This window comes from Arthrobotrys flagrans (assembly GCF_004000055.1).
Source record: "Arthrobotrys flagrans strain CBS H-5679 chromosome Unknown unitig_8, whole genome shotgun sequence".
In the NCBI taxonomy this organism is placed as follows: Eukaryota; Fungi; Ascomycota; class Orbiliomycetes; order Orbiliales; family Orbiliaceae; genus Arthrobotrys; species Arthrobotrys flagrans.
This window is the reverse complement of record NW_027137553.1, coordinates 3,913,389-3,935,650: the sequence shown is the minus strand read 5'-3', so window position 1 is coordinate 3,935,650 and position 22,262 is coordinate 3,913,389. Positions and strand designations below refer to the sequence as shown.

Genomic DNA, 22,262 nt, shown 5'->3' with positions numbered 1-22,262 from the left:
AGTGGGGCTGTTTTCAGCCTCCCCGCAGCTGTCGCACAAGATTCTTTTTCATTGGATGGCTGTGGAGAGCAACACATGCAAGCGTGGTATTTTGGGACCAGGCAACTTTTAATTGGGACATGAGCAACATTCACGAGAGGCAGGATGCCTACATTTAGAATGACCCAAAGATGTTGTTACATAGGTGACTTCAACGAGAGAAAATTCGGCTTTTGCAAATACATCCTAAAGATAGACATATTGGAAGGGTCCTAAAAGGCGGTAGCTAGCGCTAGTTGTTAGCTGCTACGTTGGCGCTATAACTATACATTAACAAGCCGGCCGCGGGCCTCGTCGACTTACAACAACATAAGAGCCTTAATATTGGCCATTTTTCAATCAATATCCATTTCGTCAAAAACTCCAATTTCGGGGTTGGAGGTAGGAGAAGGGGCCGAAGATATAACAGGCTGGGGTGAGAAGGATCTCGCGTCTTCAACATTGTAATCTGATTCGATAAAAGAAAAAGCTCGCTTCCTAACGGGAGCGTTGGGCGAGTTTCGGACCAAAGACGTATGTGAGGGTGGACTCGAGGAAGCTTGAGGGTACTTGTCCTCTATATCGCGATTTTTGGCGAGAAGTTTTGCGAGTGCCATATCGGCGAGGGCTTCGGTGACGATATTCAGCGCGTAGGCTTCGTTATCAGGGTCTGCTATTTTTATCCCTTCTGTAGATTCCTTTGGGCAGCCGAAGACTTTGTTGAGAATCTTCAGACTTTTGCATTTCCGACTCCTAGGGTTTTCAAGATCTGCAAGATCGGTTCCCGACATCGTATCATTGATAAGCTTGACGTTCAGCCTCTCTAGCTCATTAGCCCAGTCTTCGTTCACCCTGCAATATAAATAATTTTGTAAGTTTAAAAGCCATCACCGCGAAGATGTCAAAGCATACCTAATTACAATTTCCCACGTCAATACACTGAACCCATCCTTTAGCTTCTTGGTTTTCAATTTATCCGGGAGATCATGTATCTTCCATATAATTTCTTTCGCCTTCAGTGCAACACTCTCAAGAGCTTCAAATCTCTTTATAACGGGTATGATCCTGTCATCAAGTTTTTGCATTGCCTCTTTGCTCTTCCTAAACACGTTTACCATCTTGAGATCCAAGAGATGAGAGTCAATGGTTACATCATCACTTCCCGCGGCCTCTGCAACTCGATCACAATAACTTGCTAATAATCCGGCCTTCTCATTGTATTTATCGCGTAGATCTTCAAATTCTCCTCGGAACCGATAGAATTTATTCCAAAACTCAGACGACCAAGCATTCAGGATGATACGCCTGTTGTCCATGAACACACTATGTTCGCTTGCCGGCATTCTAAATATCATTTTGATGGGATATTCAAGTTCGTTGGGAGCTTCCTGACAATCTTTGAGCTCGTGGATGTAGTCGTGGAAGAAGGCAAAGGTCTTCGTCCTGATTTTCGTGGACCTGTCTTCTAATGGGTCCAGACGGGCGGAAGCCTCGATGACCTCGGGTTCCATTCGTGCACAGAATTCTTCAAATACTTGCTGGATTGCAGCCGGCATTGTAGATAGTTGTTGCTGAGCACGCGCGTAGTAGGGCTTAAATGGGTGCTAAGAAGAGGAAGGTTTAGAGCCTGCAAAAATGATGAAATCAATGCTCGTGTTGATATGCAGAAATATTTGAGAGCATGTAGATGACGATGTGGTCTCGGTGAACGTTTCTGTCGGCGGGGTAGGTGATGGTGATGCTGAAAGATGAATGTTGATGTGGCGGTCATGAAGCTCGAAAGTGTGTAACTGCCATGTAGATGTGTTTAGCTCAGAAGTTGACTACTAAGCTCAAAACACGAACCCTTCGGCACGGTTAAATGCTCTTCTAGACAACATCGAGACTTAAATATACCACTCACGAGTTCAATGGCTTCGATACCACCCCTACCGCATTTATCAAGTCTGTAGCCCAGCTGCTGGCCTCGAAAGCTCGATGGGTTTGAGGTCATATCAGGCATACGTATCTCCTTGAGTACTTTACAAGTAGCAAAATCTGAGCAGGTGAGCATGTTTTTCCCGCGGTGCTCGAAATTCAACTCGGAATTCACTCAGTAAGTTTGAATGTAGGCTACACTAGCTTTTCCTAAGTCCCTTGCTATGATATTTCAGACACGGTAAGCTCCTAGATATTTATTCGAGGTTTATAATGCCTACTCAAGTGGGTATCGACATGTTTCATGGGTATCGTGAGCCTGAGGCTTCTTCGCCTCAATTGCTCAGCCTCGAATTCTGTCACATCAACACAAGATTGCATCCTGTGGCTTCATGCAATTTAAGGAGCTCTTCGCGTTCAAGCTATATATATGGCTAGTTTACGATACGGTGGATGATTGAGCCTATTTCTTGAATTGGTGATCCTTCCCCCCTCTTCTACCAAAGGTACTGACACTATCTGTCACCTATCTTCTAGAAACATCCATCTCGGTAGTTCTCTCACATTTTGCCTACTTCAGAGTAAGTCCCTTCCAAGACCTTCTAAACATTATATTCATTAGCAAAGATTCCTAGCCATAAAACACAGTACTTTCCCCGCCAGAATCCATTCTGATTACATAGGACTTAGTCTTGTGTTCATAGGGCTATGACTTACCATTGTGAAAAATCCAACCTATGTGTGCTCTATGCCGCCCGAAATACGTCGCGACCGTTACCTCGAAAACAGAGACCCCGAGGCTTTCTCCAGCCTCAGTTGGGCTAACATAGAAGCTTACTTCTGCGGAGAGACAGATAGACTGGTGCTAAGGGGAGGAGACCCTGCCAAATATCACGACCAGCCCTCAGTCGTTTGTGTGGAATATGAGGTGGACAAATTGTTCGAACGCCTGTTAGAGAACTTCGAACAAAATGTCAAAAGGGAAGTAGAAACTCGTAGGCCTTACTGCTCTCTCAGCACAAATACTGGGTTAGTTGAGTCGTTCGATAACCTTGACCTACAACCTCGACCACAGGTGATTAGAAGGGGCTATACTACAACCGTACCAAAAGAATGGCGAAATGGGCGCATATTAAGCACCGAAGAACGCAATAAGCTTTTCAATGCAATCCAGGGAATCCCTAACGAAGGGACGACGACGGACGAAACTCATGCAGATAGGGTGGTGGAATCGGGTGTCGTATGCCAGCCTCCACGAAGTGGTTGCGTGGAACTTATACAAGCTCCTCCGTCGAATGATATTCCAGGTTCCATAGGAACTTATGTAGAATTCCCTCCGAGGATATCCTTCTAGAGTAAGCTGAAATCTAAACGAGAAAAAAGAAATTCGGGCAAGCCTAAGTATCTTCGAGAAGTGATTCTTTCCATTCCGGCTACAGTCAAGGATAAACTAAGAAATCTTCTAGCGATAGCAGAACATCGATTTTAAAGAGTGATATTGAGCATTTCTATTCAACAAGCAAAACATAGTCTGTTAATGCAAATTCATTCATCTATTGATTCTCATACCCTTAAATTTCTATCACGATGGGAGACGGTTAGGTAATATATTGGGTATTAGAGGGGCGCTCTCTCAAATTCTACATCAATTTCCGCTTACCATACGGGCGTACGGGGTACCAGCCGTACGGGATCCCGGGTTCATTTTAACCCCGGAACCGGTCGTGTGATAATGTGGCCGATTTGTGTGTTGTTGCGCAAGCGCCTACGTAAGGCAGAGCAGCCAAGCAGCAAACCCAAACGGTAACATCCCCTGCGGCCACTTTATTGAGAAACCATGTGTCAGCCAAACCTCATCTCTACATAGACTTCGACTTCTCACGACTTTACGACCTCACGACTTCTCTCCCTATCATGATTACTCGGATATACCATATACCTTTACTCCTATAACCCGCCATGTCATCCCGTTTGCTACCTCCCGACTCACCGGCTTCGTATACTGACGATTCGGACGACGACTTCCCCCTCGAAGAGCTCGATCCCACATCCCACCGATTCAATCCTTCGACATCGGCATCTCATGAACACTCGTACAGGCTCCCGCGGCTGAGCCAGGAAGCCCGAAGATCTTCCGAGCGCCGGCGCTCACCATCGTTTACCTCCCGAATCGGTCTGAAGAACCTTCGTCGGACACTTGGAGGCAGTCGATTCGAACCTAAAGAAGACGAGGAGGACTTAGAAGCGCTGATAGCTAATCGCAGGAAATCAGTAGAACCAGGAAAGCAGAGTGATGAGAGTCTACGGGCGGAAGATGCCGATACACCTCTTCTTCGGCCTGAATCTTCAAGCTCTCGATCTCGGTTAAAGGTCTTCGGTGCTCCCACAAGCGGCCAGAGGGCGGCAAAGAGTAAGGCGTCAGCTGGAACGGATTCGAATAGGACGGTTGATTTGTCGTCGCCATCCTCTACTTACCCACCAAATGTCATCTCTAACGCTAAATACACCCCGGTCACCTTCCTGCCCCTCACTCTCTACAATGAATTTAAGTACTTCTTCAACCTATACTTTCTGCTTGTCGCGCTATCCCAGATAATCCCGAAACTCAGAATTGGGTACATCAGCACATATATCGTGCCTTTGGCGTTCGTTTTGATGGTTACCCTTGGCAAGGAAGCCTACGACGATATCGCGAGACGGAGAAGAGACGCAGAAGCAAACAGTGAGGAGGTGGAGTGTATGGTCTTCACGGACATACTGGCGGCGAATAAGAAGGGGAAGAAGAAGGCTCGGAGAGGGTCCTCGGGGAGTAGTCATGCCATAGCTATCGATGGAGATGATTCCGGTATTGTGAGCAGCATTGTGACCAAGAAGTCACGTGATATCAAAGTCGGTGATATCCTCCACCTTAAAAAAGATCAAAGGGTTCCAGCCGATGTAGTTCTCCTCAAAACTGTACCTGATATGTCGTCGTCTGGTCTGGAAGCGCTGGTGGAAGATGACGGTCCATCCGGGGAAGCTTTCATTCGGACAGACCAGCTGGATGGCGAGACAGATTGGAAACTACGGCTAGCATCTCCATTAACGCAAAGCCTATATGCGACACAACTTCAGAACATTACAATCACAGCCTCTCCGCCTTCTAAGGCCGTCAATACTTTCGTTGGAACAATAGAGTACACTAATCCAACCGACCCCCACAACTTGAAATCCCTCCCTCTTTCCATCGACCACACCGCATGGGCCAATACAGTTCTTGCGTCTTCCACCCCTACACTCGCCGCTGTCATATATACTGGCACACAAACTCGACAAGCCCTGTCCACCTCAAAGTCGAGATCGAAAACGGGTCTCCTCGAAATCGAAATCAACACTCTAACCAAAATCCTTTGCGCCTTGACACTCACAATTTCAATTCTGCTCGTCGTTCTTCATTATACATCCCCCAAAGACCCAACAAACAGTGAAAAACATAACAAACTCAACAATATGCCCTGGTACATTGCCATTCTTCGATTTCTAATTCTCTTCAGTACAATTATACCCATTAGTTTGCGCGTGAACCTAGATATGGGAAAGAGTGTTTATGCATGGTTTATTGAGAGAGATAAGGGGATTGAAGGAACCGTTGTCCGGACGAGCACGATTCCTGAGGAACTGGGAAGAGTTGAATACTTGCTTACTGATAAGACTGGTACTTTAACGCAAAACGGTGAGTCTGAAGTGATTGCTCTAAGATAACATTAGCTCATACTCGGCCACAGATATGGAATTGAAAAAGGTTCATGTCGGCACAGTTTCATATGCTGGCGAAGCCATGGACGAAGTCGCTGGTTACATACGCCACGCCTTCCTAGAGCAACAACACAATACCCCTATCGACCCATTCGCAGATCCCACTGAATCCGCTTCCCTTCAAACTGCACAAAGCCGTTCGCGCCGAGAAATCGGCTCAAGAGTAAGGGATGTGGTTGTTGCACTAGCCTTAGCACATAATGTCACGCCGACAACCGATGACTCTACAGGCGAAACGAGCTACCAAGCAGCATCGCCCGATGAGATCGCTATCGTGAAATGGTGTGAAAGCGTTGGGCTTAAACTTGTTCAGCGAGATAGAAGGAGTATCCAACTTGCTGGTGAAACCGGGAAGATCGTGGTCCGAGTTAAGATTTTGGATATTTTCCCTTTCACCTCGGAGGGCAAGAGAATGGGTGTTGTTGTTCGGTTCTTAAATCCAGAAGACACATTTGATACCCCCAGCGGGGACATTTGGTTCTTCCAGAAAGGTGCAGATACAATAATGGCTAGAATTGTTGCCGCGAACGACTGGCTAGAGGAAGAATGTGGAAATATGGCTAGAGAAGGGCTGAGAACGTTAGTTGTGGGGCGAAAGAAGCTCAGTATTCAGCAATACGAAGACTTCGCAAGCAAGTATAAAGCAGCAAGTTTGAACTTAAGTTCTAATCGGGATGCCGAGATGGGTAAAGTTGTCAGCGAGATTTTGGAACAGGAGTTGGAGCTCTTGGGCGTAACTGGCGTGGAAGATAGGCTTCAATTGGATGTCAAGCCAAGTCTAGAGTTGCTTCGAAATGCAGGCATCAAGATATGGATGTTGACTGGCGACAAAGTCGAAACCGCCCGATGTGTCGGGGTCAGTGCCAAGTTGGTTGCAAGAGGGCAGTTCATCTACACTATCGAAAAACGTATGTTGATCAAATCCCAATCGATATTCCATTTAACTAACGAAAATTTAGTGAAACAGAAGGATTCCGCTTACGACTCTCTTGAGTTCCTAAAGAGCAAACCTGATAGTGCCCTGATCATCGATGGTGAATCGCTTTCGTTGTTACTTGACCACTATAAGGATCAATTCATCTCTGTCGCCACTCGTCTCCCAGCCGTTATCGCTTGCCGTTGTTCACCAACCCAAAAAGCCGACATTGCAACCTTGATTCGTACATATACGAAGAAGAGGATTTGCTGTATTGGTGATGGTGGCAATGACGTTAGCATGATTCAGGCAGCGGATGTAGGTGTCGGTATCGTAGGAAAGGAAGGTCGACAGGCCAGCCTGGCAGCAGATTTCAGTATTCTCCAATTCAAGAATCTGGTCAAATTATTGGTATGGCATGGAAGGTGTAGTTACAAGAGAAGCGCCAAGCTAGCACAGTTCGTCATGCACAGGGGCTTGGTCATCAGCGTCTGTCAGACTTTGTTTAGTATTGCTAGTCGGTTTGAGCCAATTGCACTCTACCAGGTTCGCCTACGCCATCGTAACTGGTACCAATTGCATACTGACATTCACGTAGGGTTATTTACTCGTCGGCTACGCTACTATTTACACAATGTTTCCGGTTTTCTCCCTTGTTTTGGATCGCGATATCGACGAATCCCTTGCCAACCTCTACCCGGAGCTCTACAAAGAACTTACATCAGGTCAATCACTTAGTTACAAAACTTTCTTCATCTGGGTCCTTGTATCGGTTTACCAAGGTAGCGTCATCCAGGGCATTAGTCAGCTCCTGGTCCACTTCAACTCGGCCGATGCGGAAGACGTTTTACAAGCCAAATTTTTGAGGATGGTTACAATAAGCTTCACAGCGCTGGTGTTGAACGAGTTGATTATGGTAGCTTTAGAAGTTACCACTTGGTGCGTCTGGATGATCGTGGCAGAAGTTGGAACCTTAGTTATTTTCTTTGCCAGTTGGCCTATTATTAAGGATTTGTTGGATTTGGAAAGCGTTAAGAGTATTTGGTATTGGATTGAAGTTTCAGCTATTGTTGCGGTTGCTATTGGGCCTGTGGCTGTAGGCAGGGCTGTGAGAGGTTGGTGGAGGCCAGAAAACTACCAGAAGGTGCAGGCTGTGTAGATATTTTGTTTTGCATTGCGGGTGTTTGGGGTCTTTCCTCACTTTCTTTCCTGTTATTTTCCTACGAGATTTTGGGTTCTAAAAAGAGTTTATAGCTGAGTAGAATAGTCTAGAGTTGATGCATAGGTGACGAATGCGAAAAGTCTAAGCCCCGTAAACATGACTTCCTCCGATATCGTAGTCGGTCAGACTCCACGAAGTAGCGTTCTGTTCCGCTGTCATGATACCGAGCTACCGTGATGTCCCAAGAGATAAAATATTAGGTATTTGTAACAAACAAAAGATCCAGGAATGTAGATTGTAGAACCAGGATTACAGCCCCAATTGCCCCATCATGTGAACAAGTTGCGAACACCTGCTGACATAACGCCACAGTAACTCCAAAAAAAAACGTAAGGATTTCACTACACCTACACAGTTTCGTATATCTACAATGGTCCACGCCTCGACCTCCTTTCCGATGCAATAGTTGCCCAATCAACCACCAATCTTGACAGGGCATAATGTTTCATCTGATTAGCCCAATCGTTTGCAAGCATCCTGTATTGCTCCCTCGAGGCAATCATTATCGGGGCCCCCACGTTAGTCCTTGCCCAAGGGACGATATCGAATATCAGTTTTCTTTTCCCTGTAACGAAATTAGAAAAGTCGCCCCATGCTGGATCAGAGCTATGCATTGTTCGGGTATGGTATAGCCAATACTCTTTTGCATATGTCAAGAAAGGGTTCTTTGGTGCCAATCGGTCGACAATCGCAGTTTGCTGGTTTGAATCGGCGATTAAATCCCTAAGCGTTTCGATGTCTGTTGGTAGAGGGGTAATTTGCAGACTTGAGACAACGTTCGAGATATCTCCGAAGTCATCAGGATCATCGGAGTCGGAGAAATTTATTTCCTGGAAATCAGACTTTTCTGAATTCTTCTCTCCGATTGGGTGAACTTTCTTCTCAGACTTTCCTTTAACTATATCATCTTCTTCGCCAATTAGTTGAAATTGTTTTTGATGCAGGTAGTAAATACAGCTACGCCCAACTTCAAGATGAGCTCGAGCTTCATCTAGTATTCGATTTTCCATGAGATACTCTTTAAGGCTGGAGTGTACGAAGTAGATGCACGTCTTTCCTTTGACCTCCCGGGCGACAACAAGTCCTTTGCAAACATCCAAAATGGAAGTCGGACTGTAGGCAGGTAAATCATCTTCGGTTTTGACGTTCCATTCCAAGTAGTCAGAGAGTTCTTCAAGTGTAAGTGGGCGAGCCGCCATGCCCACAATGTTGAAAATTGTTTTTGCTTGTATTTTATCTCCTTGAGATTTGATAGTGTTGAGAATGAGATTGTAGGCAGAAATGATGTCAATAGGAAGGGTCTCGAGAATTGAGAGCAGGTCATCTTCATTTGTAGCATAGCGAATTAAGCTTAAGTGAAGAGTAGCTAGCAGGAAACTTTGGGGTTCGTTAGTTTATCAAGTGCCACCAAATAATATTTGATCGAATTCGAAGTCTGAATGCAGTCACTTACTTTCCTCTTGCCCTGTCTGTTATGGCAGTTTTGATCATTGGGATAAGGTCGACTTTCTTCTCAAATTTGAACAGCCCGCTGACTAGATTCATATTGAGCTCATTCTCAATATATAACACCACATCCGTTTCCAACTGTCTAATGCCATCCAGTAATACGCCAGGTTGATCTAGTGGCGGCCCTTTCTTATTCGTCAATATAATTTTCAACGGGATTTGCCACCTCCATTTCTCAAACTTCTTAACTAACTCGTCCTCGGCTGCAGGGGAGAGATTATCTGTCCCATCGATAACGATGTACATACGATTGTTGCTATTCCGGGCCCATAATTGCCGTAAGCTAATAACTGTTTTTACCGTGGCGGCAATCTCTTCGAGGTTTAGGGGGTGTTCAAAGCCATGGTATACGTTGCAGGCATAATCTGTAGTGCGTAGTAGTTGCAATAAAAGTGATCGAAAGAGGGTTTCGAGTTGCAGGGATTCTGGGATTTCCGGTGTGCAGAAGAAATAGAAGACGTCCTTCCTGCTGACGCTTTGAAGCATCTTTATAAGGTAGGCGCTTAGAGAGGACTTGCCACAGCCGGCTGTATATTTTGAAAGGGCTTAATTAGAATTTTTACGGTTAATTGACAGATATAAAATATATGGCAACTTACCCGACCCGTACAGCCAGAGGAGAGGTTTCTTGGATCCTTGTTTGGTTCCATCGAGAAAGGCGGGTAGTCCGGTTATGAAGTCCGTTGCCCGAGAGGACCCTCCTTGGGAATGTCTTTGAAGGGAGGCTTCATGATCATATCCTGATACGCGGGTGCAAAGAGAGTCCACAACCTTTGCTGTAACATATATCAATTTTGTAAGCAAACATATCCCGTTTTTAACTCAATTTTCGAGGCCACTAGTGCATATTGTCGGTAACAAAACTGGTTCTGTGATACGTACGTTGTAAATTTCGATCTGACTTTGAGTACTCCAACACCGTTTTCCAATTCTTTGATACACTATCAACGTAGTATTGAACAGGCTCTTGCCGATACAGCGCTATTCGTTTTCGTTCCCGATCATTGAAGTCGCCAGATATTAGATGCGCTTCAGCATCAAGGTAAATCTTGAAACTTTCGAGTCCCTTCTTGTTCTTGTCTAGATCTACTTTTAATTTCTTCCAAAGATTCTTTAAGGTCTTGGGGTCCCTTTCGCTAAGAATTCTGAGAAGATCATGGCAGATTTCAAGCAGAACAAGGTGATAGTAGCAGACTATCTTTTGGATTCTTATGGAAGCAGGAAATTTGTGGAGGATTGTGTCTGTTTCTTCATATCCTGACCCAAGTTCTTCTAGTATCTCAACTATTTTCTTAAGGTATTCCGTTGACGACAGCGCTCTCTATAGCCCCAAGGTTTAGCAACTTCGCAAAATATATGCGACCGTTTAAAGGCTCAAAAACCAAGGACTTTAACTATATCATACCGTAGCCACAAGTTTTGTTGTTCCCCAGATAGCCTCTTCATGTTCTGGTGGTGCCATAACCGCAAAGCGTGCCATTGTCAACACAAACGCCTTTATCCGGGTGCCGTATGCATATTTCGGCCGCCCAACCGAAGTTCCGACTGCCGCATTTGCTCTATTTATTAATTCAGAAATTTCTGAGATTGTCGGCCTAGAGTTGAAATATCTTGCTTCTTGTGGTGTTATTAGAGCAGTGATATCGGCGAGGAGCATCCATGGTGGGTTGTCGCTGCATTCATGCGCCCAGAGTTAGTACCTCGGCTGCTATACAATGTTCGGCAACTCTCTAGGATCTTCACAGTGGATTGTATTTACATACTAGTTATCTTGTAGACTATGAGCCATCTCTAAATCTAGGGTTTAGGCTCCTTTTCTAAGCTTTCTGGGCTTGCCGGTGACAATATATAAAGTTATTTAGTAAATTGTACAAAAACTACTGTCTGATAAGTTTCTAGATTCAATCGTCCGGGTTCGAAAAACGGAGTCGCAGGTGTTGCAAATCTATAGCCCTAGTCTTGATCTTGGAAGGGAAAATCTGGGAAATATCGCCCCATTTAAATACTCAGATCTACAAAAGTGCAGCTGCGAAAGTTTCGGTGGATATGACGGGGGTTTGAAATTCCAAGGAATGCTGTGTCTAGGCTTTCTGGGCAGGCTGTCGACGGTTGGGTCAACACGTTTTCTCCGTTGCATTTTTTCAGATGTCTTCTAGGAGTTCTCGAGTCTATGCGGCTCCGATTAACTCTCAACCCCATGGGGATAAAAAAAGGTTGTCATCCATCGTATTTAGATACTGATCTTTAAACTTATAAGATGTAACGAACGTGTGCTCATGGGAAGGTTTCACGTTATCCGTTTACTGTCCATTAATTCGAACCCTTTAAGATAAGGACTAGGCAGATATATATATTCCATTCCGACATATTCGATTATATATTCGATTCTTAGGATTACTGTATGCCTACCTACAGATCGGTTACGTTGCCAACTAATTATATACATATGGAAAATGTTTTCACAATCTAGATTCTTTGGTCTGACCTCCGCCTTGAAATTACACCAGTCTTTAAGAGACTTTAAAACGGACATTCAGGGATCGCGACTTGTTCGCCGATTAGTAATGTAAAAACTGACATTTGTAAAACAGGGCCCGCGGGACCTTTTCCTACGTATTTGTGGGGCCCATCGACGAGGAAAAATTTGTCAAGCACTCGTGACCTTTCCTAACTCTAACACTGCTGTGCAACCTTTTTCCTTCTCAGCAGTGGTTACAAAAGCTACACGAGATACAAACATCTATTCCACTCTCCAATTTCCTCTTTCACACATACCTCTTTTCATTATTAGCATCCAGCTACAATGCGGAGAAAAAGACTCACACTTGAGGGTCTTCTTCCAGAAACCCTGAATGAAATACTTGGTTGCTTGGTATGAAGTTCCTGGAATCCGTTCCCTAGTATCACGCTAGTCTCGAAACTAATATATCCTATAGAAGCATCGCAGCTCATCAAGAACTTCGGGGTCCACAGATCCTTTGTTTATACACCGTGTGATTGCAATACTTATGGAAGCCGTAACCCGCAAAGAACCGTGGATCTGAGCAAATCCACCACCACCTTCAGCTGCCTACTACTTAACTCCCTGCGGCGCTTTGAAAGGAACCAGTCGTAGAACTTTGTGTTCGTTATCCCCGTTATCTTCATTGTATAGGCAATAACCAATTTTCTACCTCTCTTACCACAGCAGTTGGCTTGCGAATATGAATTTAACATCAATCGTTGCTAATGAGCTTGGATTTCCGGCCTTAATGACCTAAAATGCGGCGGTGACGTCGACGAGAGCTTCTTCGAAGTTCTAAATGCCAATTCTCGGCTCCAGAATTTACACTTTGGTGGGATACACAACATTGAACATGTGCTAAAGGTCTTAAATCATTTTGACCGATTGCCAAATCAACTGCGGGGCCTGACCGTGCAGTTAGCCCACGACGGGTTTTCAGGAAAGCTCCTGGAGTCTCCTAATGCGTAGGGGAAATACGAGTGACAATATAATCCCACATTCACTCGACCCCTCGAGCCACGGTTCCCTCGACTAACGTATTTGCCATTGCAGGGTGTCGATGAGGCCTCCTTTGAAAGTTTTCGGCAAATAGACCATATCTTCCTTCTTGAACAACTGGAAACCCTAAAGTTTACTGGAGGTGGGATAATTTCTTCAGCTCTAAACCATTTCAAGGGGAAGTGTCACCGCCTCAGGGTCTTTCGTGTGTGGGGAGCTACGGCTGAGACTATATTATCTGGATGTCTCATCTCGTTCCCGAAATTGAAAGAATTAGATCTTGAAATTCACAACGCTACGCTAGAAAATGCCGATAATCCACGACTGGATCACCGCAGCCAAACTCTGACCAAAATTTGTTACAAAAGTTATCGGTAAACCTGAAAACATTCCATCTAGAGAGAGCCCTGGCACAGCAGATTAATATTCTTTGTCTCATGGTGCAATCCTGTATTTAACATTCCAATACAACCAATCAGATCCTTCGACCATGGATCTCCAAAATCCCGGAATGGCTAAATATTTCAACCGAACACCCTTGTTTTACATATTCCAAGATACCTCCAAGGATCACGTATTGACAAGCAAGGATATAAAACGGTAATATCTCGATTATAAAAACACCACAGCATATTATACGCCGACGAAAGAATCTAGGTACCACAAAAAATAACTTACAACCGCTAACAGAAATGAAACCACAGACAGACCCGACCTTCAAAAGAATAACGACCGCAAGTAAACCCACCAAGGAACAATCTGAGACCGCTTTTCAAGAGCTAATAAAAACAACAACCAAAAAAATCGAACGAGAAAAAAAAAAGATGATTAAATGATAAAGGGCATCCCGGAGCAAATACAATAGGCTCCTTGGGATTGAACAATAGCCATTCCACGATGCATAGCAGCTGCAGGCGCTAACAAAACGGTAAAAGAAAAACATTAAACAAATGAAAAGCACAGTAACATATAACCGGTTTAACTAACATCACACACCCCTCCCAGATGCCTGCTGCTTCAACCCCGCACCAGAAGAATTCCCTTCTCCAGATTCGGACTGCCTAAGACTACTACTCGACCCCTTCCCCCCTTTCTGCATCCCCAAATACCCTGTCGACTTGGTAGCATTAATGGCATACATCCTCCTCGTCCCCCCAACCCTCCCCATATCCGTCAACCTCGGCCCTCCACTTCCACCCACACTTCCAATCCCACTCCCACTCCCCACACTAACATTATCATCCTCTATCCCACCTCCACTCTGCAAACTATTCGCCGATCCCATCCTAGGAAACCCAAGCTTAACATTCCTCTCCGCGCTCGCCTTACGAACTTGTCCCAACATCCCGTCAACCCACGCTTGCTTCTCCGCCGATATTTCCAAATTCCTACTTTTGGGACCCGCTAACCCAAGAGGGACGGAAGGTATCGATGGCATAGCACTCGGCAAATCATTAGTATCCGGAAAATCTCCAAAACTAAGTCGTGACGTCGGTCTTCGGAAATTATTCGCCGATAGTAGTCTATCGGCATTGGAACTGTTGGGTGGGGAGATATATGTATCGCGATGAATCCCCGCTGAGCCCGGTGTTACCGGTCTATCGTATTTCGGCGTAATAGGCGACCCTCTTTGTCGTTCATTCCCATTATACGAATACCTCGGACTTTCCTGCTGTTGCTTTCGACTAGAATACGGCGACTCCGCTCTCCCAGGTGTCCCCCTAACCGCCAACGGCGAACTAGGCCTACTGTTCCCAAACGTCGGCGTGGGACTACCCCTGTAACTACTCCTCAACGAACTATTCGATCCACTGGCCCTCAACGACCTAGCATCATCTCCAAATTCCACAACGCTTTCATTAAGAGTCTTCCTCTGCCCCTGAATCCCATGATGAGATGCATATTCGATCAAATACTCCTTAAGATCTGCCCATCCACCCCCTACTCTAACCATAACCCTCTCGCCTTTATCGCCCACAAGTCTAACGAATAGTTTGACGGGAGACTCTTCATCAGATTTATGCAGGTGATACATCTTAACTTCACCTGGCTGGGAGATAGTCCTCTTCGATGATACCGTCAAATTGGGTGCTTGTCCGATAGTAGGCGTAGAAGGCGTTCTTGCAATCGGAAGTTTCGATTCCCCGGCTCGGGGTCTCGCAGGTGGTTCGATAGCCGTATTTATCGGCGGCGGAGCAGATTTCTTCATAGGCGAAGGGGTCATAGTCAACGTAGGCAACCCGATCAAGATCTTATGAATCTTCCTCTCTAGTCTATCTTCCAATTCTTTCCCCTTCATAGGCGTACTGGGAGGATTAATAACATGTCTAAGACTCGGGAAATCAGGCGTCGTCCCATCCGGTGACTTTGTACCATTTTCTCTTCCCTTCTCATCAAGTACCCGATGCTGCGACGATGGCGGTTTCGTGCCAATATTATTTTTGCGCTTGACAACTTTAATCGTTTGATTCGCCTCGTAGGTCGGTGAACTCGTATGATTTTGCGGAGCCTGGTATTTCGGTAAACCAGACGGTGGTGGTTTCTGCGGAGTCTGCGTCGGTAGTTGGAACCCTCGGAGGGAACTTTTGCTTCCTTGCCCCTTAAGTCCAGTATCAAACGTCGAAGGCGCTGGGTCTCTTGCCAAAGTCGGCGAAGGAAGACTTTTCAATGACTGCGTGCTACCTTGTCCTCGTAACGACGCTCTAGAACCAATCCTCGAGGAGGTCCTACTCGGGACGTTCCTAAGCTCCTGAGCCGACGTCTTTAGTGCAATCTCTCGTGAAGAAAGCCCACTAATACTACCCTTCTTCTTAGTCAAGGTAGGTTCAGTCTTATTCGCACTTGAAGTTCGCTTCGGTACAGCAGCGGTAGGCAGATGGCTCGAAGATGGCTTCCTAAGCAGGCCTCTTCCACCATCCGCCGCAAGGTTATTCGAGGACACTTTCTTAGGCATCTCCGTAGTAGCAGCACTATCTTCAGCAAGCTGATCCGACGACGCTTTCCTCGGAATTCCAGAAAGTCTAGACTCAGGCCTAAGGTTCTGACGGGAAGACCTTCCGGACGGAATTTGCGAAGGTCGCTGCAGTTGTGGAGTACTCCGGCCGTCTTGAGTATTCACTTCCTTCTGCGCTTGTGTCCTGGGCGGTGCGATAGTAGGAATACTCGAAACACGCCTGATACCCTGAGGCCTAGCAGCAGGTCTAGCAGCAGCTTCAGATCCCTTGGAACTCGAGCTACTAGTACTGCTAACACTCGACTGACGGGTTTTCGGCTGCACGCCAACATCAGTAACGAAATTATCAACAACAAAAAATATAAAAAATACTCTTACCGGCGTCGGAAAATTATAGACCGGCCTCGGCTCCCGAGCCTTCGAACCCCTCCTCGGCAACGTATTCCCCTTCTTCCTCCCATCAAATTCAATCTCCGGCGCCTGTAGCTTATGATCCTCCTTATCCTCTCCAAACCTAACCTCCCCAAACTCTTCTTTAATCGGCGAAACTTCTTCTTCCTCAATAGTCGGCGTCTGAGGTACCGGATCATCAGCCACAGGTTCGTCAATCGTAATCTCCGGTCCAATCCCATCAGGAATGGTATCTTCGGAGCGTACACTATTAAAACTCTGGTTGAAACTCTGACCGAACGAATCGTCGAGTTGGTGATGGATAACACTCCCCGTCGGACTAAGGCTCACTTGGCTGATTTCCTCTTTCGCAACATCCAAAGAATGCACGGTACTGAAGCTTTCTGCGACAGCCTTCTTCTTGGGTTTATAGAACCCACTGAGCTGGAATTTTCCGCCTTGGGCGCCCAAGACGTCTTTGACGATGTTATGCTGGATTTGAATGACAGGTTCCGCTGGCTTCTTCGGAGTTTCGGGAATATGACCTGCTTCCACTCCATCGATCATAGCCGCCACAGCGCCACTATCGTGAGCTTTGGTACCATCGACCTCTCCCGTCGTATCCTTCCGGGGTGACTTCGGAGCCGTATCAAGCTTCGAAGTGGTCGGCAACACCGGAGACTTAGTCACGACCGGGGCCTCCGTAAACAAAGAATATTCACCAAGTCGTTCCTTCCTAAGCTCTTCTTGGAATTCTTCATCATCGGCCTCCGTTGCTACATCACTGTCGTCAATATCAGATACGCAATCGTCAGCTGCCACGGCGGCAGGGGCGAGATATTGCGACGGTTGGGCAGCGGGTTCGATGGCCTTTGGTGTCGGTTTGACCTCTTCGATTTCTTTGGGTAAAGTCACCGCTTTGTTCTCTTGGATAATTTCAGTTTGGGGCGTAGTTTCTGGCGGACTTTGAACTTCCGCCGCCTCAACCTCTCGAGTTTCGACCTCCAAGGGCCGGAGCTCAATAACCCCCGCAGACTCTTCAGGTAACCCATCCACAACCGGACCGCTCACACCCTGCACATCCCCGCTAGCCGGCACCGAAACCTCTTCACCCTCCTCCGAAACCACGACTCTAACGTCAGTCCCCACATACCCCACCTCCTCATAATCACCCCCCTCAAACCCTCCAAGCTGATTGGCAAGATCCGTCATATCCAACGCCACACTAGCATGTCTACCTTCAATCGGAGTAGCGGCTTGAATCTTCACAATGGGGACAGACTCCGGAAGGTTCAAAACCGGTGATATATGTCTTGACAGGTCGGTTACGATATCTAGTAGCTCGTTAGGTTTGCTCTTCGGTCGGGCGGGTGTTTGTAGTGGTGAAACCGGGAGGATGGATCCGTCGATAAGATCTGTTGTGGTTTCTTGAGGTGGGAGAACGGGTGATGACGGTACGCTTTCGTCGTAGTCGTGATTGATTATAACGGTGTCGTCACCCGCGTCCTCCTCTTCGAGGGGGTTCGAGTTTGATGTGGAGATTGGTGGCAACTCTTGTGCTTCTGGCTCGGCGACGGGTTCCCCCACCTTTGCGGGTTCCGAGACGGTCTGAAGGGGCTGGGGCTCCGGAGGTGGGCTGACATCCGTAGAATCAAGAGGTGAGACGCTACGATCCTCCTTCGATTCTTTGTTCCCAAGAGAGGGCTTTTGCGTCGAATCGAGTGAACCGGAAGAAACAACCTCCGTATGCGGCTCTTCTGATTGCTCGTTAACTTCGTCAAGAGCACGACCTTCCGCAGAGACAGGCACAACATCAGCCGTCACGTCCACGAACACCGGTTTTGCAGGCTGCTGCGCATCCTCTTCTCCAACAGCTTCAATCTCAAGTTTTTGCTCCGGCTCGAAGACATCCCCTCCGACTTCCTTTCCAAGATCCTCAACCCCAATCACAGGCGCAAGTCGTTCCTCGGCAATCGGCGTCAAGAGCGGCACCTGCATCTGCGGCGGCATATCCAACTTTAATCCTTCCTTCGAATCCACAGGTACCTCTGGCGTTTCCTCAAGCAGGATAGGAACATTCTTAACGACGGATTCGGACTCCCCGTGGGTTTCGGCTTCAGTATCCTCGGATATCAGGGGTAGTAGGTCGACTGCACCGCTATCGCTATCGACTTCCACTTCACGCATCGGGATTTCGGATGGGGTTTCCTTTTGTGGTTCCGGCGCCGGTGGTGAGGCGTCGTCAGAGGGTTTCTCGGTTTCTGATGTCGGCGGTTGTTCCTCCCGGTCTGCCGTCGTCGCGGTAATGACCTGGTCCGTGTACACGGGAGCTGGCGTATCGTTGGGCGCGTTGACGGCTTTTGAGGCTTCTTCAGCTTTCCTCCTTTCTTCTTCTTCTGCTGCTCTCTCCATCTCCTCGTATTTCCTCATCATTCGTTCTTCGATCTCTTTGATCCGCTGCTCCTCTGCCTTCCGCCTTTCGGCCTCCTCGTCCGCTAGTTTGCGACTAAACTCCTCTTCGGCCTCTTTTTCCCTCTTCTCCTCTTCATCTTTCCTGACCTGCTCTAGATAAGCAAGTTTTAACCGTTCATCTTCTTCCTCTCGGCGTCGTTTTGCCTCTGCTTCTTTTCGTATCCTTTCCTCTTCTTCGGCCTGTTGTCGACGTTCCTCTTCGATTTTGAATAGCCGTTGCTCTTCTTCGAGTTTTTGTAACCGTTCGAGTTCCTCTCGCTGCCGTCGTTCCTCTTCCGCTCTTTTTGACCTCTCCTCTTCTTCTTGCCGTAGTCGTTCCTCTTCCAGCTTTCGTACCCGTTCCTCCTCTTCCTTTTTCGTCCTCTCCTGCTCAGCCAAAACCCGTAGCCGTTCTTCCTCCTCCCTTCTCAGCCTCTCCGTCTCAACCCTCTCCTCCTCCTCCCTCCTAGCCCTCTCCAGCTCCTCAACCCTTCTCCTCTCCATCTCCTCCTCATAGCTTCTCTCCTCCTGTTCTCTTCTCCTAATCACCACCCCCCTCCACTTCCTCTTCAACTCCTCGGCCCTCCCTTCCTCTCCAAACGCCCAGTTCTCCAAAGCCCCCTCGACAGCTTCCAGCCTATCGATCCATTCTTCGGGTACCGTTTCTTCTCTGCCTTCCAATAAATCCAACATTCCGTCGATGATTTTCCCACACATGCCTACTACTTCTACAACCTCCGCTTTCCGCTTTTCCCAAACGACGTCGATCCCTCTTTCCAACGTCCGCAGCGTAGATTCTTGGACCGAATCTTCGGGGACGCCTTCGGAAATTTCCTCAAGCCAGCGTTTTCCTTCATCTTCCCCCCCTTCTTTACCGCCTTTGGAAGTAAAAGATGAGAAAGGGAGGATAATCCCCTCCGCCTTCTTCAAATTCCCCAGAAATGTAGGAACAACCCTACAGACCTCCACCCTAACCCCCAAATATCCAGCAATCCCCAAAGACGATGCAAAGGTGGTAGCAATTGTAGCGTAGTGGCGGTGATGACGGCGAGACTATCGCTCATACGGCCGTTGCCCAGTTCATCTATCTGTTGGGATTTGAAATGGAGGACGCGGGATTTTAGACCTTCGATGTCGAGTTCGCTTAGGGAAGTGGAGATTGTGGTTATGCGGGTGGAGATGTAGGAGAGTGTTTTTTGGGTTAAGGAGCCGAGGAATTTTAGGGGGTCTTCGAGTTCGGTGCCTTCGTCTTCCGAGGAAGAGGAGGTCGAGGAGGATGTTGGGGAGAAGATTGGGGAGGAGTTGAGGAGGTCTGTTTCCGAGTCTGTTGTTAAATCTAGCTTTGGAGAAGCGGTGAGGGGGTTGCTTGTCGGTGGGAGAGCTCCCACGAAGGGGTTTCCGTCCAACGGCGCGGATTTCGTGGGACTGGAGTTTGGTCTGTAGCTTCCTCCGCTGATCGATCTGATGGTATCTTTATCTTTATCGTTATCCCGGGGGGTGAAATCGAAGGTTTGGCGTTTTAGGACCGTGGGGGTCCCGGGACCGGTTGAGATCCCCAGACCGAAGGCGCTGGTGCCGGGGAGGGTGTGGGAGACTTGGAGGGATCTTCGTTTTTGGAGTTTATCGTGGGGGGAAAAGGGGGATAGTGGGCAGTTTTGACTATGGTTGGTTGAAGTCCAGAGACGGCCGGGTGTCATCGGTGAGCTGGAGCCGTTGTGGTGGTGGTGGTGGATGTTGTTCAGATCGAGGCGTTTTGCAAAGAGGGGGGTTGCAGTCGGGGAGAGGAGTTCATCGATTTGTGACATTGAGATTGCATCTTTTGTCTTTTGTGAGAGTTTTAGAGAAGGGATCCTGATCCCGTTGTTTGCCTTCGTCGAAGGGGGCTTTGTGGATTTATCGAGGGTTGGAGATGCGGAGGAGGGTTCATCGGTGAATAACCTTCGTGCTACCGGTAATTTCGTAGATTTCCCGTTAGCTTCACCGGTCCCCCCTCCTTTCCGTAGAGATGATGATAACAAAACACCATTCGTCGTATCCATCTCCAAATCGACATTTCTCCTCTTTTTCCTCCCGCCGTCTTTCCGCGAGGGTATTCTAAACCCTTCCCCGTCAGTCCTGCTCCAAAAGGTAACGGCCTCCCAGGCTTCGACCTCCTCCAAATAACTTTCAATCCTCTCCGCAGCAGAAGCAGCCCATACCCCTACTTCCTTCTCGCCGGGGAGAAAATCTTGGTCGGACATTTTTGTGATCGTAGTCGGGGTAAGACGGGACAACAGAGGGTCCGGATGGGAGACCGCGGATGACGGATTTGAGGTTTTGGAATTGAAGAAACGGGCGCTGTGAGGGCTGGTTTTGGGCGTCGTCAAGGTGGAAGGGGGGTTTGAAAGGTGAGGAGGGCGAGGGCGGTCGAGGGGGAGGGAGAGGGGGGAGGAGAAGGTTGTTTGGATCGGTGGGGGCCGAGTGGAGGGTGGTGACGGTGGTGAGGACATTGTGATTAGGTGACTAAAGGGTAGAGGAGAGGTTAGCTAGCGAAAGTAGATACGAAGTGAAGAGGAAAGGGGGGGTATTTGGTAGATTGGATGGAGGTTACATCTCGGAGGTGGGATGAAGCTCGAAGGTGCGAAGTAGGTTCGAGGTAGCTTCCGGAGAGGAGGATCAAAGTTGGCGACGCAGCGGTTGACGTCAGGGTGCTTCCCGCGTTGCTAGTCCCGTTCTAACCAGACAGGTTCGAATGCTCGAGTTCGATGAGATAGTGACCATTAGCTGTCATCTTTGGTTTATCGCAGACAGACGAAGCTGCTAGTCACCGTCGATGAAAGCGGTAGGTCGTAGCAGTGACTGATAGTTAAAGGTTTAAGGGAGCAATACAAAATAAACCCGTTGACTCAGAAACAAAAAAAAAAAAAAAAAAAAAAAAAGTTGAAGCAATTTAAAATGAACTTCGGTCCCCCGTTTAATTATAGCCAGGGTCGCAATTGTCCAAAAACCCACCCCCAGGCGCACGGATGGCCCGCTTCTTGGTGGGTTGGGAGAAAAAAGGATGAAGTTCCGAACGAACACTTCGCGCAAAGGAGGAAACCCGACCGGGATCGCGCTGGCCAATGGGCTTTTACGCGTTATGACGGGGGTTTGCTTCCCACGGGCTGCGGGGGTCTTGTTATCGAATTACATCCGATTAGACTCGAGTAGTCACGAAACGCAATATAAAAACGATAGAATGATGATCATGAGATGTTACACAAAGCGTGCCTCCTTTCGCATGTTCCGGGCCCGTGCTCATGACATGGCATGCATGTGCGCCTCGCCAGATCTGCCTTCCGGAACGACATGCAGGGGGCTATTTCGTACCAAGGCACCAACGTCGATTCGGTAGACAATATGTTGCATCGCAGCATTTAAAACCAAGGCGGGAAAAATATACACTTCGTATGCGTATCCGCCTCGAACTCGGGGAAAACTTTCCACCCCAACCGCACGCTGCAGTATAATATCCGATCCAACGGAATTTCTTCACAATTGATACGATGGCAGATGGTGTATTACAATTACTCATATATATCGGCTAATCTAACAGTTCTTCACATCTAAT

General features: G+C 47.4%; 4 protein-coding genes across 4 annotated transcripts; 1 reads left to right on the top strand and 3 right to left on the bottom strand.

Moving 5' to 3' along the window:
• Positions 1 to 374: 374 nt before the first annotated feature.
• DFL_007632 (uncharacterized protein) lies at positions 375 to 2,071 on the bottom strand (the record flags this gene model as incomplete). The annotated part of the gene is made up of 3 exons (XM_067637244.1): positions 375 to 870; positions 931 to 1,622; positions 1,922 to 2,071. 3 exons carry the CDS (start codon positions 2,069 to 2,071, stop codon positions 375 to 377), a joined length of 1,338 nt encoding a protein of 445 aa, XP_067488780.1.
• A 1,823-nt stretch (positions 2,072 to 3,894) lies between these two features.
• On the top strand, positions 3,895 to 7,805 carry DFL_007631 (uncharacterized protein; the record flags this gene model as incomplete). Its single annotated transcript, XM_067637243.1, has 5 exons — positions 3,895 to 5,432; positions 5,487 to 5,647; positions 5,700 to 6,638; positions 6,690 to 7,192; positions 7,245 to 7,805. 5 exons carry the CDS (start codon positions 3,895 to 3,897, stop codon positions 7,803 to 7,805), a joined length of 3,702 nt encoding a protein of 1,233 aa, XP_067488779.1.
• A 428-nt stretch (positions 7,806 to 8,233) lies between these two features.
• On the bottom strand, positions 8,234 to 11,166 carry DFL_007630 (uncharacterized protein; the record flags this gene model as incomplete). The annotated part of the gene is made up of 6 exons (XM_067637242.1): positions 8,234 to 9,245; positions 9,322 to 9,904; positions 9,977 to 10,153; positions 10,260 to 10,698; positions 10,783 to 11,050; positions 11,141 to 11,166. The coding sequence occupies 6 exons, from the start codon at positions 11,164 to 11,166 to the stop codon at positions 8,234 to 8,236; spliced, it is 2,505 nt and encodes an 834-aa protein (XP_067488778.1).
• Positions 11,167 to 13,867: 2,701 nt separating this feature from the next.
• Positions 13,868 to 21,162, bottom strand: DFL_007629 (uncharacterized protein; the record flags this gene model as incomplete). The annotated part of the gene is made up of 3 exons (XM_067637240.1): positions 13,868 to 16,150; positions 16,211 to 19,551; positions 19,740 to 21,162. 3 exons carry the CDS (start codon positions 21,160 to 21,162, stop codon positions 13,868 to 13,870), a joined length of 7,047 nt encoding a protein of 2,348 aa, XP_067488777.1.
• Between the last annotated feature and the right edge of the window lie 1,100 nt (positions 21,163 to 22,262).